The sequence below is a fragment of the Aulostomus chinensis genome, chromosome 24, assembly GCF_037954235.1.
Source record: "Aulostomus chinensis isolate RoL2024-O1b breed Wild chromosome 24, RoL_Achi_v1.0, whole genome shotgun sequence".
NCBI lineage: Eukaryota > Metazoa > Chordata > Actinopteri > Syngnathiformes > Aulostomidae > Aulostomus > Aulostomus chinensis.
In genome coordinates this window covers 14,865,070-14,883,607 of record NC_141343.1, presented here as the reverse complement: position 1 = coordinate 14,883,607, position 18,538 = coordinate 14,865,070, and the positions used below count along the sequence as shown (strand labels likewise).

The 18,538-nt window shown below is 44.7% G+C and overlaps 1 protein-coding gene across 2 annotated transcripts in view; it reads left to right on the top strand.

Moving 5' to 3' along the window:
- Positions 1-3,756: 3,756 nt before the first annotated feature.
- pacs1b (phosphofurin acidic cluster sorting protein 1b) overlaps positions 3,757-18,538 on the top strand; it is a 45,231-nt gene continuing 30,449 nt past the window's right edge. The window contains exon 1 of one of the 2 annotated variants that reach the window (XM_086196916.1): positions 3,757-4,332. In XM_086196916.1, coding sequence (XP_086053042.1) covers positions 4,178-4,332 — 155 coding nt within the window. In that variant the 5' untranslated portion in view covers positions 3,757-4,177. The remainder of the gene's footprint in view (positions 4,333-18,538) is intronic. The other variant, XM_086196915.1, reaches the window with a different exon arrangement.

Here is an 18,538-nt window from a genome sequence, read left to right as displayed (position 1 = left end):
GGTTGAGTCACCTTCTGCTGGTCATTAGAAAGAAGCACTTAGAACCGGCTTCATTTTTCAGACCTGGAGGCTAACTTGGTTGCTTTATGGTCTGTGACTGTGAGTCCTACGAAGCTACAACTCAACAATCACTCAAGGACCATAATATATATAATTATGACGCACCAGCAACGGAATAAAGAAAATATATCAACCCTTTAATGGTCGAAAACGTTCAGCAGCCGTACAGCAGCGTCTCTACTGCGAGGACTCTGGGAAGTAAATGATGGCAAATGTTTATTTTTGGGTTTCAAAGGGAGGAAATCCTCTGTCCGTCAGTTTATCTCCCATGAAAAATGCTAGGTTTATCTTCTGCAAACACTGTAGACACTATGAAGTAACAGCAGCTGGAGTAAAACTTGGTACATGGCAAACTTAATAAGTAATATATAACGTGAAGCGCAAGAGAAGGTATAAAGTTAATTAACTTTGACAGAGGATTTAAAGCCTATGCAGTGTCACTTGATGACCTGGCAGATTTCAATCTCTGTGTAAAAAGCAACCCGGGATTATCCCATGACCGTGTTTAAATCTGCTTGATTCTAATCTCTTTATCAATGGCAGGAGTTGGAGAGAGAGAGAGAGAGAGAGAGAGAGGCGTGTTCAAAAGAGCACTGCGTTTAAGTCATTCTGCCTGATTATCCTGAGCGAGCGAGCGCACGGGGACAGCCCGCCAGGCGGAGAGTCTGCATGGTTTTAATTCCATTTAATCAGCGAGCCATCTGATTTCTCTGATTGTCACGCCTTCGATCCGAAAGGAAGCGCCGAGCTCTCATATCAGCTCGCGTTCGATTTGGTCGGCATGAAAACCAAACTCTCATTCAAGTAATTTCATGGCGCCTGGTTGTCCTCAACTAGGAGGAGAAGAAGTAATGCCTGAGCTGACCTCTGGCACCTCTGGCAGCGCTACTGAGAGAGCTAACTGGAAATAAGTTGGGGGGTTCCAGCTCAGCTCAGTTTTGAATGACTTTCCTTAAATGTGGTCAGTGGTTCCAACAAGCTGGAGCTATAACTCACAGTTCTTTGGGCTAAAAAAAGATTTGAAAAACACACTTGTGAATTTGGCAGCTCCTCAAGTTTCAAAAAGGCAGTTGCTTACAAGTGCTAAGCCACCCAAGGGTTGTTACAACATTCAAGTGACACTTGACTGGAAAAGTATTTTTTGCCCTCTAAGTACTCACAAATATGTCTTGAATTCGCAAGAGTGCGTTTTCCACTCCTGCATTGCTTCTTTGTGACTTCAGAAAACACAAAGCCCAAGCTTCTTACAGTATATTTAACATAAAGCTAATGGCAGCTAATGGCTAACAACAGCAACACGGTCCAAAACACATCCACATACTAACTCCCAAGTACATTGTCCAGTATCCAGTTTGCCCTGTTGTCCACCAACACTGACACCAGTCAATGTTTTCAGGCAGTGTCTCTTTTTTGTGTTTGTTTCCATAGCTGTAGCTAACCATCAGGTGCTACTAGCTTAAAGCAAAATACACATTTGGCTATTTTAGCATTCTGAGTTTACAAATAAAGGGATGCAGGAGTACTTTAAAGGAAAAAAAAAAAACCCTATTTGGGTGAAGTACTGCTGTAAACGTTCTGTCATTCTTAAACATGTAAAGGAGGAAAGGAGAAGCATGAGGCTAGCTAAGGTGGCGGCGCCTGCGGTGAGGTTCGTTTGTTGCATAACGTTAGCCGGACAGCTAACGATTGCATTTACCCTTCAAAACCATGAAAATGTTCAAAATAAGGAAGTCGCATGAGCTTTATTTTTGTTGCCCTTTTGAATGTTATCTTAACAGTAAGTTCTTCCGAGCACGGGCCGGCTGCCAGTTCCAAACGGTAGCTGTCAGAAGCAGTGAGTTACAAAGAACCATCAGGTTTTGCTTCCGGTCTATTAGACTGCGCTATGGACCACAACAATCCAGCGATATGAAAGACTAATTTGTGCATAACAGCATTTCATAAATGAGACCCACTGTTGTTGTAAACCCTGATGGCATCTGTAACAAGGGAGCCGGTGGCAGCCGGCTGCGTGGTGACGTCGGTGGAGTGATTGAATCACCGTCTGATTCCTATTCAGAGATTGTAATCGTGGCTCTGCCTTTGTCACCTGAGGGTGAAAAACACTCGTAACTCTGGCAGGCAGTCAAACCCAGAGAGACCTGCAAGATGGTGTTTTTATCGGCGGAGAAGAGGAGGAGGGAAATGGGTCATTGCGGCTTCCAGTTGGTGGTTATAACAAAGACAAGTGTTTTTTTAAGTTGTTCCACAATAATAAAAACACATTATCCTCATTATGCGCCTTTTAAATGTTAGGAAAATATTCCCTTAGCACTAAAAGTTGGATTTCCCCTCCTAAGTACTTGCCAACAGCAAAAGGGAAAGAACCAACACCTTCAAACTATGATATAAAAGCTATAACCGGTTTTGCCCCTTTGTAAATGTTGAAGATGATGACTAATCAGCTCTTAAAAACAGAACGTGAACACGTTCACCTGTGCTGAACCGACAGAACATGCTCTTCTTTTCCTGTGGGAGGGGTTGTGACCCACGTACCGCTGCAGACTCCAATCCACAGCCGGTACTGGACCTCGAAACCGCCGAGACACAGCCTGACCCATCCGTACATGCAGTTCAAACACATTACCTTGGGTTACTTTTTATAATAAACTCATTTGCGTGCATGTGTGCTTGTTTAATAACAACTTCTGCGTGGTTTACTACAGCTTTATGATTAACATAATGGCATGAATAATAACGTTAATAAAAGAAAAACTCAGGCAATGGGATCTTATTCACAGATGTGTGTCAAGATTGGATTGGAACAGACAAAATTATTAAAATCTGAAATAATTTTGGAACCGACAAATTGTCAGAATTGACAAAAATACATTGGTTTTTTTGGTAAAATTAGGTTGGTACTGAAAAAAAAAAAAACTTTTTGTAATGATATCTGGACTGTCAAAAAAACATACTGGGAAGATGAATGACAGAACTGAAAAGCATTGGTCCAGAAGTGAAGCGCGTATCAGAATTGGATCGGAACGAAGAATAAAAAAATAAAGTGGAAAAAAAAAAGTATGGGAATGGGGTCGTAACTAAAAAAAAAAAAAAAATCAAATTCTGCTGAAATTGAAACAAAATGTAAAAAAAAAATAAAAAAATAAAATTGGAATCTGATTGGAAACCCCCCCCCCCAAAAAAAAAGAAAAATGAAGGGATAAGAATCAGATTGGACTGAAAGAAATTTGTCTCCACATCTGGCTGCACTGCCTCTTTCCCCCTCCAAACCAGGTGACACTCATACTGTTCTATTTTTTTTTTTAAATTTCAACATTTCCAAACTTTTCTTAACATGTTTTAATTTTATTGTCAATTAAACATAAACACAAGTCAAGGGGTACTACAACACGATGAGCAAGGGGGCCCGCAGCTACTTCTCCACCCTCGGCCCCTCTAGTATTTTGTACGCGCCCATGACGGTACTGCACTGGATGGAGTATTCACAGACCTGCGATCAGGCTCGATAGGAGCCTGTACTTCTGTGACAAAAACAGAACATAATGATGTCAGACAACCACAGCACCCGTTGAGAAGACAAGACAAACATGGTGACGCAGGTGTAGCGAAACCTGAGAGCGTTCAACAAGGCGACGACAACAGAAGCTAACAGCTACACTACCGTCTAGCCCTCCCCCTCCACCCCGTCTCTCTCTCTCTCTCTCTCACCCCGGAGTCTGACGTCCTGAAGAGGCGTAGCTCCTCCGTCTCTCCCTCTCTTCTCATTGTGCGACTTCGGTGAGAGAAATTTCCGCTTCCTGCATCGATAAAACACCGCCAAGGGTCGCTCACGGAGGCGAAGTTGAGGCGCAGCGGACGGTCGTTTCGAACCGGACTTCGGGTCCCGAACCCGCCGGACGACTGCAATGTTCCAACCGTCGGGCGGAGATTAGCGCCAAATAACTTGGCCACAGTCGCGAGCGTTTGCACCAGATTCCGAAAAAAATACGGAGGAGGAGGAGGAGGACCCGCTACTACCAAAATAAAAGGACAGCGCACACACACACACACACACTCGGAGGCTACTACGGGTATTCCTCCTATTAGCTCGGTCTGAACGCTCCTTCCAGCCTCCAGGATGTCGGAGCGAGGAGGGCTCCCGCGGACTGGGGGCGTCCCTTCGCCGCACATGCAGCCCTCCAAGCCGGTCAGCATCACCTCCAACCGGCCGGTCCACATGAACCTGTACGCCACCTGGGAGGTGGACCGCTCCTCGCCCAGCTGTGTGCCAAGGTATGGAGGGGTGGCTCATCATTGCTGGGGTGGTTGAGGGGTCTCACTGTGGGGAATCTCAAACCCGTGGGTGCCTTTTATTAAGCTCATCACCCACCTTTGGAACATTGAGGTTCTTCGGTTGTTGTTGTTGTTTTGCCTGATATTGTACAACTGATGTGGCCGATATTTACCTCTGAGTAAAATAGACAAGTTTTCATGTGTAAACCCTGAAAAAACGCGTAAACATTGTGAGTTTGGCACATCTGGAGCATTTGGTAAACCTGTGAATCGTATTTTCTTCTTGCATTTCAAAACCGGATTGATATTTTATCAAAAAAAGAGTGATAGCCGCCGATACGGCTGAGCTGCCGGTATTATCGTACATGGCGTCGTCTGATACGATGGGGGGGGGGGGTGGCATTGATTTACATGTGACCTGCCTTTAATTGGACCCCCATTAGCCCCTCTTGGAACCCCCCTCTTTTATTTAGATGCTCAGACCTCAGTTTGGATCTGGATCTCCTCGCCCGCCCCCTTTAACTCTGAGACAAAGGTAGTGGATGTGCTACAGCTGTGACATGGTGAGCCGGACAAAGGGGGACGCAACGTAGAGACGTGTTGTTTCTCTCGGGCTGTGATGCAGCCGGAGTATTGGACACTGCAGCAAGGTCACGTTTGCCGAAACACCTTCGCCAACTGAGCGCTGGAGACCCTCTCTGGCTCAGCGGTGGAGGCACGTATGTCAGCTGCATCTGCGCGAACATACGTGATGTTTCTGTACACGCACCGCTGCGGATTGACACCCCCCCCCCCCCATATTTATGATGATGTAGAAGCCATGAGTTAAGAGTCAAGGTCAAGGGTCAAACGCCATGCCTGAACTGTCCCCTCGTGCTGTGTTTTATGACCGGCGGCGAAGCGTGAGCACCAGTGAGGGATTTTTGCAGCAAATCAAACCTGATGATGCCAAGACGTTTAGTTTGTGTCTGCAACTGTGATAAAGTCTTCACAACGTCAAGTCTCTGAGGCTCAGACCCATGATCGACCTGAGGGGGCCAATTTTTAGTGGTACTCAGATTCTCATCATGGGGGGGGGGGGGGTATTTATGAAAAATTAAATTAACTTAAAATCCGACTTGATAATCATCATCGATATCAGAACAAATAATTTGGATTTTTCAGATCCTCTGTGTTGGCCATTTTTTCTGTAATAGCTGATAAATTTAATTTAGCTTAAAAATGTTGTCCCTAGTCCAGACTGGCCTCGTCCGTTGTTCCGTCCGTGCGGTGAAATGGTGGATGGATTGTTTTGAGTGCGACACGAATTGGTGAAAAGACTCGTTCCAGAACATTTGGTAAGTCTGGAAGGGCTTTGGGATGTAGGTGTTTCTCCACGTGCGTATGAGCGGAGTGCTAACCAGACGCGCCTCCCCCCTCAAAAAAACCCCCCAAACCAACCCCTTCTATTAACGTGAAATTATATTTAGCGTTCTGGTCCGTGCAGGCGAATTGAAAACAATTAGTGGGAAGGAGGAGAACGTGCGGCATCATCATCATCATCGTCATGATCGCCGCCTACACGCTGACATCTTAATGCTGCTTTCTAAAGCGCTCCGAGCTTTACTGGGCCGGAAGCAAAGCCTCGGGGTACGTTTGCTTCTTAGCTTTTCTGTGTGTACCCGTGTGTGAATAATGAATAATGCATCCGTCATTAGGCTAAACAGATTTTCTCCTAACCTTTCTTTTCTTTGGATTAGCTGCTTTGTGTTTGCGCGCTGGTATCCGCTTTAGAATATTTTGGTCTCTCAGCAGGCGTCATGGTCCGTCAGATATCCTCTCTGCAGTTGCAGCAAGAAAGAGACTGAGAGCTGGAAAAACGGGAGAAATGGAGGATGAGCGCGGTTCTGTCTTCTATGTAAACGTGATTGCTCACACACACAGCTTGGGGGGGGGGGGGGGGGGTGTCTGTATGAACGGTTCCAACTCTGAGAGAGAACCTGACCAGCCCGGAGAACCCCGGTGTGCTGCTCAGTGCTGCAGAGGTTTTTCCAGCCAGCTGAACGTGGCCTGTTGTTGCTTCATCTGTGTTGCTGCAACACCGTCGGTGAACTTCCACCCGCAGGCCGAGGCCTTAACCTCTTCCTGTCTGCACACAATGCCACTTGTTACACACCCCGGTAGTGTGAGCCTGGGCGACGCAACACTCAGCTGCTCGCCCTACACCCTGACAGAAACAGGCCAGAGAACCCCTGATTTAAAAAAAAAAAAAAAAAATTTAGCGTTTAGTTGAAGGAGAGACGTCAGAATGAGGGGTGGCGTGGTGGAGTGGCCATTTAGCAACCGAAGGGTCGCTGGTTCCATCCCCACTTCCCCCGGTCACCATGTCCAAGAACCCTTGAGCAAGATACTGAACCCCTAATTGCTCCTGATGGCCCTGTGACAGACTGGTGACCCGTCCAGGGTGAACCCCGTCTCTCACCCAATGTCAGCTGGGATCGGCTCCAGCCTCCGCCACCCCCCTCCATGGATGGATGGATGGAGGTGCCAGAATGTTCTGCAAGCAAAGAACAAGGTCATTTTTTTCAAATTCATGGTGTTAACGTATTTTTTTAAGTATGTACGAAACAGGAAAAGGCACTGGCATTGGTAAATATGGGTTTTAGGATATCAGCTTTGTGAATACTTACCTTCCAGTACTGACTCTGTATCTCAATACTGAATCCCAGTGTGTTAAAGAATACTGAGTGTATTTTTTTGTCATGGGAAAAACTGGCACATTGCTGAACAGTCAGTGAAAGTACAGCACAACTTCCTGTGTAGGCTTGATGCCTGACATACGCTCGTGCTTCACCGGCTGACTTTCTTGTTTTTGTGCCCAGGTTCTGTCAGTTTAAAAGAAGCATGCCTTCACCTGATGAGGGAATAAAAGTACATGTACGTATGTATGAACAAGTAAAAAGAACTAATTATACAAAAATAGACAATCAAGATCATCCCAGAAAAGAAAACAGGCCGTCCGAAATCTGCAGTGCACAAACCCGGTCAGTGCAGGTTGATTGCAGTTGCTATTATGGGTTGATAAATGAGGTGTATGGGTGCATCCTCGCAGGTACTGATTGAGTCCAATCAGTGATTGTTGTCTATCTGTAGTCAAGTGTGTGTCGCCAGGATTCCTTAAATTATAGATGCGCCAATGTAATGGCCAAACATCAGGTTGGGTTGTGCCGTCTTCGATTGTACACGTCTGCAGTACCCGACCAGAACTCCTCGTGTTAAGAGTTTTTCCATATTCTTATTACTTGGCAGTAGTTTGTATTTGTTGTTGAAAGGTGTAGCTTTTTGCGAAATCTTTGGTAGTGGCCCCTGCTGATTTATGGTACTATTTTCGTATCGGCGTGTCAGTCAGGCAACAAAAACCAACAATCACATGATGATACGAGCGCATTTCGTCGTCGGGATCGGCCGATATTCACCTTGCCAACATGAAGATGAAGCAGTCTGTGACACTCATCTGTTGCAAAAAAAAAAAAACCCAACCATATGTTATAGATTGTTTTATACGTTTGTATGAAAAAATGTGGATTAATACGACAAAAACGCAGCATAACCACAAAAACCAGTATTGGCGACCAGCCTCACTGTTCCTATCCACACCAGTAGTGGTCTTGGGCCAGAACTGAACAAACCCTACCCTTGTCGTGAAGGAAGCCTGACAATGGTTTGAAATCAGCTTCCTCCTCTGTGGCATCCATCAGCACCCCCCCGCCCGGTGAGTGACTCTGAGGTCATCAGTCTGCCTGACCTTCTATCCTACTTCTTACTACTATAAATCATCTGACTGGCCCCAGACCAGCTCGGAGTAGTGGCTGATTCCTCTCTCTGCTGCCTCATCAACACACTCCAGCGGGTGTTTGGCACCGTCCTCTGGGCTGGGTTCTTCCTCCTCACCTCGGGCCGTTCATCGTGATGTATACAGCTGAATATTTCTCACCTTGTACACCCAGAGGATTTACAGATCAGCAGTTCTCAGGTGTATCTGGTGATACTGGCGGGTGGAATGTGGATGGTGGCTGCCAGTTTTCACAATTGAAATACTTTGAATTCTAGCATCTGGCACTCTTTGGGCCTCCTGGTGGAGCTCGTCTGCATCAGGTATTCCAGGAATGGGCCCTGTCACAGAGCTCCACCACTTGCATTATTCAAAAAGGCCTTCTTGCTGAGCTGTGAGGAAAATCCCACAATCCATGGATGGATGGCTTTTCCATGCCCCCCCCCCCCCCCCCCGAGAAGCGCAGATCTCAAGGTTTAGGAATGTCTAGGGGGTTTTGGCTTGTGACCTCATGAAATAAGACTGTCTACGGTTGGTCGCCAGTCACATCAAAAAATCTCTTGACGCATTTGCATTACAATATTGGAATGTTGCAGAAACGCTAATCATGTAGCAGCCTCTTGAGTATGGCCTATGACACGGTGGAGAACCCTCAAACTTGGAACCAGATGGGGGTTCCTTTTTTAAGGAAGACAAAAGTCAGTTTTCCTCTGCTTGCACATTTTGTTACGAGAGTTGGAAAAGGGGAAGCTTTTGTTGAAAAGTAAAACAAGAAAGGAACTGAAAACACAAAGTATCAGGTTTCCATTTTTTTTTTTTTTTAAGTTCTGCTAATTGGTTCCTAAACCTGATAACCCTGACCATCACAAACAAAGGCTGCACGTCTGCTGGTAGGTCTCTGCCAGGACCTCTTGCCAGGCATGAATGCCCTCGTTTTCACAGAGGTATATCTGGATGGGGGAGGTTGCTGTGCTAGGAGCGAACCTCCCCAGGAGAAATTAGGCTTCAGCATCTTGCTTAAGCACACTCAAAGACCATCACTGGGTGGAGTGAATATTGAACCAGTGACCCTTTGGTCGCTAGACCGCCACCGAACCTCCTCAAGCCCCTTCCCTTGTTTAGTTTCAGTCAGGTATTTGCGTTTAGTCTGTTGTAAAGATTTTGCACCAAATTTTGGACGGACTGTGGACCGTCTGCTAGCAAAAACAAGCTGACAGGCTGCACCTGAGCTAACAGGCTTTTGCTATCTGGGAATTGTACAATACAGATTTGCCTCACTTCCAAAAGAATTTAAGCCAGTCAGCTTTTATTGCTAAGGGTGATTACGGCTTCCAGGTGTATGTTGTTCTTGTTTGGATATCAGCGAGCATGCATGGCTAACATCACAACAGTGTGTTAAAGATGGGCCACTTTAGAAATGAATTCATCAAAGTTGGTTTAAGGTAGCATGGCGATGATATGACATGTGCTTGATGACTTGCGGTCTCCTGCTGCTGCTCAGGTGTAACATAAAACACAGCGAATGTGAATCGACTCGGGTTAAAATACACCTGTGGCTAAATAAATGTAGTTTGACGCTCTGCTAGAATGGATTAACTCCGTTATTTTCCTCTAATCTTTGCTATGTTTGCTTGTTTTGAGGGTTGAATGGCCTCAAATTCTAATTTTAGCGCTTTGGCTGCAAAATCAACAGCCGTGTCCTCACAAACCACAATGATCCTCTAAAAGGAGTTTCCTTTTCTAGAGCTTTCCTTTCTCCAGTCACCGCTCCATCTCTGGGGAGATCCTTTGTTTTTTAAAAGTGCATTACTCATAAACACTGCAAACCACAATCAAAGATGTGGTTTATATTACTTTGACCCAAGAGACACCTTTACAGCATTTTTTAATTTATTTTACAACCCTTTTTTTTTTTTTTTTTTTAATCCTCTAGAGCAGTTTCTGGGCATTTTCCGCTCCTGTCACATTAATACTCACTGTGGGCTCATTTCTCACCACAATATAAAGTCCAGCAGCAACTCCATAGCAGCAGCACACTCATGGCTGTTGGCAGAGAGAAGTCAAACGCCTCCTTTGTGCAGTATTACACACTAATGGTACCATAAATCATGAAAAAACACAAATATCTTTCATAATTTATTTGATAAAAACATAAAAAGCGTAGAAGCAATACGAACAACATTATTCCCAAGTACCCAGTAGTGATAAAAACACAGGGAAAAAAATCCATATTGATGCTTGTTGAACAGTTTACATCGTTACAACTTCCATAAATATGCAGTTTTTAACGTGTGACAACCTTTTTCACGTCCTGCCGCCTGTGATTCCGATGAATATACTCTAGGTTTTAGTGGTGCGACTGCTGGTCTCAGCTGAATCAATAATGACTGCAGGTACACAGAAAAAAATGTAAAATAGTATTTTGTTTCATTTTGTAGAGAATTCTCCTCATGAAATGGTTCATTTATGGTCAAATTAAACGTGACGAAAGCTTTTTTTGAGTTTTAAGTGTAAATTTGGTTATTTTTCTTCTCACTTCTCCTTCAAACTCTGGCAGGTTTTTGGATTGGTGTGGGGGGGGGGGTGAATCTTTAATTCCAGTGTTTGTGAAACATAACGGGTCCAGAATTTGAATGTAAAGTCATTTTTGGTGTTGTTCCTGAAAAGAAGCTGAAAAAAACGTAAAAATCATTTAAAGAAGTGAAAGCAGCAGCGCTTATCTACAGGGCTGCTGCTGAACGCTGCTGGCATGAAGAAGCCCACTGCGCAACGCTGGATGCTCTCATTTATACATCCTGCATTTGTTGGCCATAATTGCCCTGCAGCACAATAGTGGGACCAATCTCCTCGTGTGTCAGTGTTACATTATCCCCCCTACTGCTAAAACACACACACACACACATGCATGGAAAGCGAGAGCGCCAACCGGCTATCGCACACATGCACACACACTGCCGGGGTGGTAGTGTTCATTAAGAAGCTTTGGCTCGGCCACTTGCCTTGCCTTGGCTCACTCTTCCGCTCAGCTGAACGGCCGAGAGGTCTGAAGTTTCCTCTGGCCTCATGGTCATGGCGGGAGAGAGACTGATAATGCAAACGCTCCTCCTTCTCTTTACTATCTCTTTTAATAACCATCCAAGCGCACGCCTCCAGGAGGCCAACTGTTATTAACCTCAAGGGTCTGCAATGCAAACACGCAGGGAGGCATTTTTAGTTGTGTCTCCTCCTGGAAGTATTTTCGCTAAGATGGCCATCCATCACGGTAAAAGGCTATAAAAACTCAATCAAATGTTTCTGCTTGTGTTTCATTTGTTGCCCAACAGAGACGTGTAACGTGTACTTAGGATCAAAATGCAAAAGCAGCATTCAAGAGTCTTTACACAACAAGGATCCCTTTATTAACCACTGTTTGTTTATTTATTTATTTATTTATTTATTTATTTATTTATTTTTAAGCCTGAAATCACAAATCAGAATTTGCCCCAAAGGGATTTACACGCTTTACACAGTGCAGCTTCTGACAGCCCTAGTGCCTCTATCAGGGTGAAGGAAAACATCCCAAATGGCAATCTGGACAGAGAATAAGACATTCAGGTTGTGTCCTTCCTGTTTTGTCTGCATTGTTATCTGGGAAGCTGCCAACCTGGTACGTTAGCAGCAGTTAGCACACAGGTAACGCAAGGATCAGACCAGTCTGGAAGCTCTCATCATTCCTGAGAGTGGACCATATGCAGTCAAAACAAGATGGCACATAAAATCTGAGGCAGATACTCCACTGAAGTCCAGTATGATGCCCAGGATAAATGAGACAGTATTGAGGCGGCACGCTAGGCTGAGGAAGCTAATACGATAGCTGAACAGCTAGCAGTCTTGTTGCAGCAAACTGCAATAAGCAAATCTACCTTAAAACTCCCTAAACCACCTTGGTACTGGACTTCCTATTGTCCAGTAGGGTTTAGAGGTTAAATTCAGCCCAGTCGTGATCACCAGGAAGCTTCACAGCTAGCAATCTTGCTAGCTTTAGCAACAAGTACACCAGCAGTTCCCTGGGGACGATGCACAAACTCGAAAGTTGAGGCAGAGCAACTGGGACAGACATGGGATGGAAATATTTTCTGCATAAATTACAATCCAGTTTAGAACAAATAATAGGGTTGTGTTTTTGAACGGTAATCACTGAGGCCCCGCCCCCAGACACATTCAAATCCTGCAGCTTGAAAGCAGGTAAATGACGTTAGAAGTTGTGATTTTCAGTTCTCATAGCTGGTTTAGTCAATGAGTACATTAATGTCGTGAATATTTGATAATTATTCGTCTGTTGGCGGCCAGTGTTTATCACAGTGACGCCTCATCCCGGAGAGTTCTTGAAAAAGTCCTCGTTTCTGTCGTAAAAGGAAAAATAGCTGTCTGTCTTATCAGCTGATTGAAAACGATCCGGTCCAGCTGCTTTGGCTGCTCTTCAAACACGGTCTAAAATGGGAAATATGCTGCTGTTTTGGCCCCAAAAATGTCTGATTAGGAGACGCCTCCTCAACAACCATCCTTCCACAGAGGAGCAGAAGTGGAGAGTTGAAAGATGTCCATCCGGACGTTACTTCTATCATGTTGGGGTGTTTCAGAGCTACTTATGTTTCCTCCCCTTGATTCTCCTGCTGTTGAATCATAGACTAACAGCTGGCTTGCCTGCGCGCACACACACACACACACACACACACACACACCAATTCACATCTCTAAGGTGTACTGACACCTATTCCCGGCCAAAGCCATAGACATATGCCTTGTGTTCATCTAATGTGTTATAAACAAGGACACAGTAGCAGCCAGTTACATAAAAGGACGAGCGGAGAGGGAAACACAAATCAAGTTGACAACAGGTACACAATCTCTCTCACACACCCACATATACACATTTACGCGCTGTGTCATGTTATGACAATGCTCATTTTCTACATAATCCAAATACTCTTGAACTGGAAACTCTAAAAGTATCTTGGACCAGATCTGCCTGAAACTGGTTCGTATTTGGAGCTCAGCGGTGAAAGTGAAAATTCTTTTTATATTCCCCACGGGGGAGTTAATTATTAGCTATTAAATTGTAAACATCCAAGGTCGACTTACCAAGAGTAGACAGGTTGTGAACGATGGTATCTGCTCCTGTAGTACCCTCAAGTAGGTAGGATACTGACCTTGTTTTAAGAAGAACAGGAGTACTACATTACCCATAATCCTCAAGTATAATAGCAACACCTCTGATTAGTGGAACAAATTTACTGAGCTCATCCCTGCCTGCTGTGTTTTGGTGTCATGAGTTCTTTGGGTATTTGGAGAGGAAACTGGCGACAGAAACTTGATCCCTTTCTTTTGCGAGCAGCATCAAAACTGGTCGTTTGGCCAAGAAATGGAGAGTAATTTAGTATTTTATTCACTGTGGTGTCCAGATTTATTTTCGTAATGATAACTGGTAACGTAGATCCAAAATTGTTTTCTCTGCGCTGTAAATAATATATATTATGGAATCGTGACACATTATATCGCAGTCTTGTTTCATGACATAATGGTTCCGTGACCATGCGTTGCGACTCTTTGTACCCAGTCTTCTGCCTGATTTGTTGTCTTTTTTTGTGGCAAATCAAATAATTCATGGTCACAATTCATCTGCTGGTTGCTTCTCCTGGTTCCAGCATTAAAACTCATTATGAAGGGATTTTATGGAACCACATGAATTCACGTCCTAAGGTGTTCAAAAAGTGGGTGGTCACATGCTCAGTCATGATTTGCACACACAAACATACATGGAACAAATAACAAAAAGCTGCTTTTGTATGTTTGTGTCCATGCAGGGTTTTTTTGTTGTTGTTTTTTTTGGTTATCTCCGTGTCCATGCAAGTCATGCTTGCGCATGTCTAATCCTCCCCGGCTCAGGTTACAGTCTGGTTCCCCTGAGTGATAACACCAGCTTGTAATGCACTTGACCTTCACACGCCTCCTGTGTTTAAGGATCTGTAATGACATTAATTTAATTTTGCAGCAGTAGTATGAGTTGGCACGACAAGATGACAGTCATTTCTTGTATGGTGGGTACTTTTTATTCAGATTATTTCGATGTTGAAGGGTTTTAATTCTTTCTCATTTTGGGATGAACTGTTTTATAGATATTTACGGTCACATTTTATTTTTTTTACAACCTGCATGCACGATTTCATGTCCATGGTGGGTAATGTACAAGAACTCAATAGACATGCACGTTATATATGCAGACGATGTTCTACTGTAGGTTTGGGCTTCCAATCGTCTGCTTTTGAGAACTCCATTAAAGAGTATATCGTCATTTTAGGATAAAAAGAATTACAAAGTCCATCCATCCATTTTCTACCTCTTATCCTGTTAAGGGTGGTGGAGGTGGAGCCTATCCCACAGCCTCCAGGTGAGAGGCGGGGTTCACCCTGGACAGGTCACCAGTCCATGGCAGGGCCAACACATAGAGACAGACAACCATTGGCTCTCCCAGCCACACCTACGGTCAATTTAGAGTCTGGATTAACCTGGTCCCTCTTGATGTCTTTGGACTGTGGAGGAAGCTGGAGTACCAGAGAGAACCCACACAGGAACAGGGAGAACATGGAGACTCACACAGAAAGACCCCGTGCTCCAGCCTTGCTGTGAACATATTTTTTCTTAAACTCGTAGACTGTACCAACGACATCTGGGCCATTCAGTCAGGAACTCTGGCTGATTTTGATGGAGTGGTGTGCTTTGTTCTTAGGTAGAATCCATTCGATTTTTTTGCAGATTTTAGTTCCACGTGGTGGAAACAGGATATTCGATGTTTTGTTTTGTGTTTGGTGTTTTGGTCAAAATTTGGTCAAACACTGTAAGAACCTGGCGACGGGTTACTGTGAAGACTGAGTTTTCCTTAAAGAGCACTACCATGGCAATATGGCTGATTTTAACATTTTGCCATGGGCTGACCTAAGGGGGAGGTGTCCAAGTGCCCATTCGTTAAAGGGTGCATCCTGTCTGATCCTCAAAGATTGTGTTTACTCTCATTTCCCAACCTTTGAGACGCCTTTGTCTTTGAAGGACCAATGTGATATGAGGGTCTATCTTCCCGCCCTCCTCTCAGAATCACAGTTGTTGTTTTTAGGAACTAAAGTTTATGCAGGTTTGAAGTTCTAACAACGCAAAGAGACGTCAGCAGCAGCATATCCTCTATCTCTTGCTCAGCAGCTGCTCTTCAACCAGACTCTCTCCCTTTGATATTTTCTGATCGTCCGATAACAAGAAGGCTAATATGATTGCCCGCTCAGATACTGGCTCCTTGTCCTGGGGCTTCCAGTCCAGGGGCATGCTGGGTGGCAGACAGCAAGCTTCAATGGCATCATCTCCCCATCTCAAGTGAAACTGGATTAGACGGCTGCTCTGCTCATTAATCTGTAATCGCTTTAACGAAGGGTCAATGGTAACGAGTGTGTGCCAGCACAAAGAGGATCCCTGTGTCTACTCTAGTGAGATGGTATCACGGCACCTTTTATTATCATATCAACTTACTTAATGAAACTGATGGATGCCTGTAAGCACTTTTTCCTCATAACGAGCACTAGTTTATCTTCAAACACACACTGCAGGTCACATGCTCACTCTCGCTGGTCTAGACGGTGGGAGGAGGCCAGCCAGCTGCTCAGTGCGAAGCAGTAAACATGCCCAGGATGATAGCTCGTGTTCAGCACGGTGTCCGTGCAGCCTCGGCACTGTTGAGCGTGTTGCACGTGTGTGGTTAAATGTGCAAGGGTTGATTGTGCCCTCTTTAGGAAGTATCTCACATCACATTGTCCTTGCCGCTGGCTGTGGGAAGTAGAGCAAGACGGAGAGAAAGGGAGGTGGGCAGTGGTGAACGAGATGAGGGGAGGCATGTAGAAAATAAGACCAGGTCAAAGCCTTGGGTGTGTTTGGTCCGAGTTGGGACACCAAATCATGGCTAATGTGCTAATGCACAGCAATTTTCTGTAGACATCCCAGGAATATTGATTGAACTGTACAATCATCACATAAGTAGTACATCTACATAATCGCCTTATTCACTAGACTTCTTGATTAAAGGCCAACACGCAAAAACCACACTGCTGGGAATATTGGCTACACACCAGCAGCAACCAGCTCTAATTGGCCTTCGTTTCCTCCTTTGACCTGCTGTTGGATTGGCAGGAGGTGCCTGAGCCTGCTGTTCAACCCCCGGGTAGAAGGAGAGCTTCACCTTGCTGCAGATGAAGGCATGTGAACAATACAGGTTTTTGCTAAGCCGTACACTGGAGGCATTTACTAATGAGGCGTTTGACTTTCAAAAAAAAACCAACAGGCATACATATGTGATATGAGAACCTGAGTTACTCAAAACCCCCAAATCATATTATCATATAACACAGTGTCAGGCGAGCAGAGATGACGGGAAAGTAGTGATGAACTAATGAGTAAGGCAGGGTAACGTAATATTAGAAAAGCAGGGGAAGGGCAAGTGAGAAGTGTGAAAACACAGTAGAGAGCACAAACGAGGTGGAATGATGTTAGCTTAGCTGCTATCAAAAAGTTAGCAATGGAATCGCTTCGCCTTTCTGGACAAAGATCTGGAGGACACTGCTCATTAACATCACTGGTTTTCCAAGGAAAGTTCAGGCTAGTCGTGCGTTGAGAGAGCAGTAAATCGGAAACTTGACCGCCGCACCAATGGTACAACAACTCTCAGCAACAAACCTGTACGTGCAGGAAGTGACGAGGGCTCTCAATCCTGGCAGCATATGAAATACCTAATTACTTTAGATCAGTAGGTTTTATGTGTGTGTACTGAAGTAGATTTTTGGACTTTTTACTTCAGCAATTATCTTTACTTTGTACTACTTCCTTTTTGTCGTTTGAACGTGCTTGAGAGGAACTATCAATTATTTTGCATCTTTACGCTCGTTCCGAACAAAAATGGATTGAAAAGTTACGTGAAGGAAATGAAGATCCTGTTATATCCACTAAACCTTTCTCGTGTTGTACCTCATACTTCTACTTCAGCGAAAAATGTGAGTACTTATACCAGCTCTTGATCTCCATGTGACTAGTTCCCCACCGCCTTTCACTCCTGCTCATTATGTACTCACGCAGCTCTTGAAGCAAAGAACAAGACGATACTGTTTTCACCTTTTTTGTTCATTTCTCTGCAGTTCACTCACCTTGTGTTACACGGAGGTGGTGGACCTTTCGTGACGGTGTTTTGTTTTTGTTTTTTTTATTCACGACCACACCAGCCTGACCTCAGCGTTGACCCTGTGGTTTCGTGTGTGGTTTTCTTTTCATCGTTGATTTTAAAGCAGCGGTGGCTCATTGGAATGGAGCGATTACATGTGTGTTGGTATGTTTTTGTGCTCACGCTGTAGCCCACCTTGCTTATCAGAGCTTTGTCGCTGATCACTCCTCCTCTGTGCCTCATTTGCTGCACTTACATCTGGTCTGACTCATTTTCACATTACACTGACTCACAGCTGAGTGTGTGTTTGTGTTTCACTCCAATAAGACTCATTTGTATGTATTTGTGCCTTGCAACATCACAGGGTGCTGCAAACCGTCTCGCCTCACCTAGCGACTGACATCAAATAGTGCTTTTTTGTGTGTGTGTGTGTGTGTGTGTGTGTGTGTGTGTGTGGTGGCAGGGTGTTCTTGCTTCGGGCTGAGTGTCAACTCATGTCAGCAGGGTGACTGTTGCTCTCTACAGAGAGAGTAGGAGGAAAGAAATAGGGCGTCTTCAGGGAACTGTAGCGGATAAAATAATGAAGTGATGGATGAAGTCAGCCTGGTAGACCTGGAATGTCGCTAACATCTCAGTTGTTACAAAATAACGTGCGAGTGATTTTTGACCTTGAGGTAATTGGCAAGCAGACTAAGGAATGCAGCTGTGTTGAGTTGCTGGCATTTGCGGATTGCATTCGTTTGGAGGCGTCTGAGATGCGTAACATCAGCAGCAGAAAAGAAGCTGATTCCGTCGAGGTTCTGCCATTAAAGCAGCCACATTGTCATGAAACAACAGCAAAATGAAAAACCCTATTGTTGTGATTGAGTGCAGCAACCTTCGCTGCAGTCGTGTGGCACGCAATGGATGGACCCAGTGTATTTCTGACCTTAATAATCGTGTTATCTTACACCAAATACTCACTATACTTTTACACAGAGGCGAGGTTTTACAGTGGCGCTAGAGAGGGAGAGAGAGAGAGAGAAGGGGACTACAGTCGCGTTAGCATCTGGCAAATGGAACAAAGTAATAGCAGCAGAAGTTAACTGGGGCAAAAAGTATGCAAGACGGTAAAGGCGGTTAGATTTTCTGGCATTCCCCTCTAGCCTTTTATCAGTACAGGCCATCAG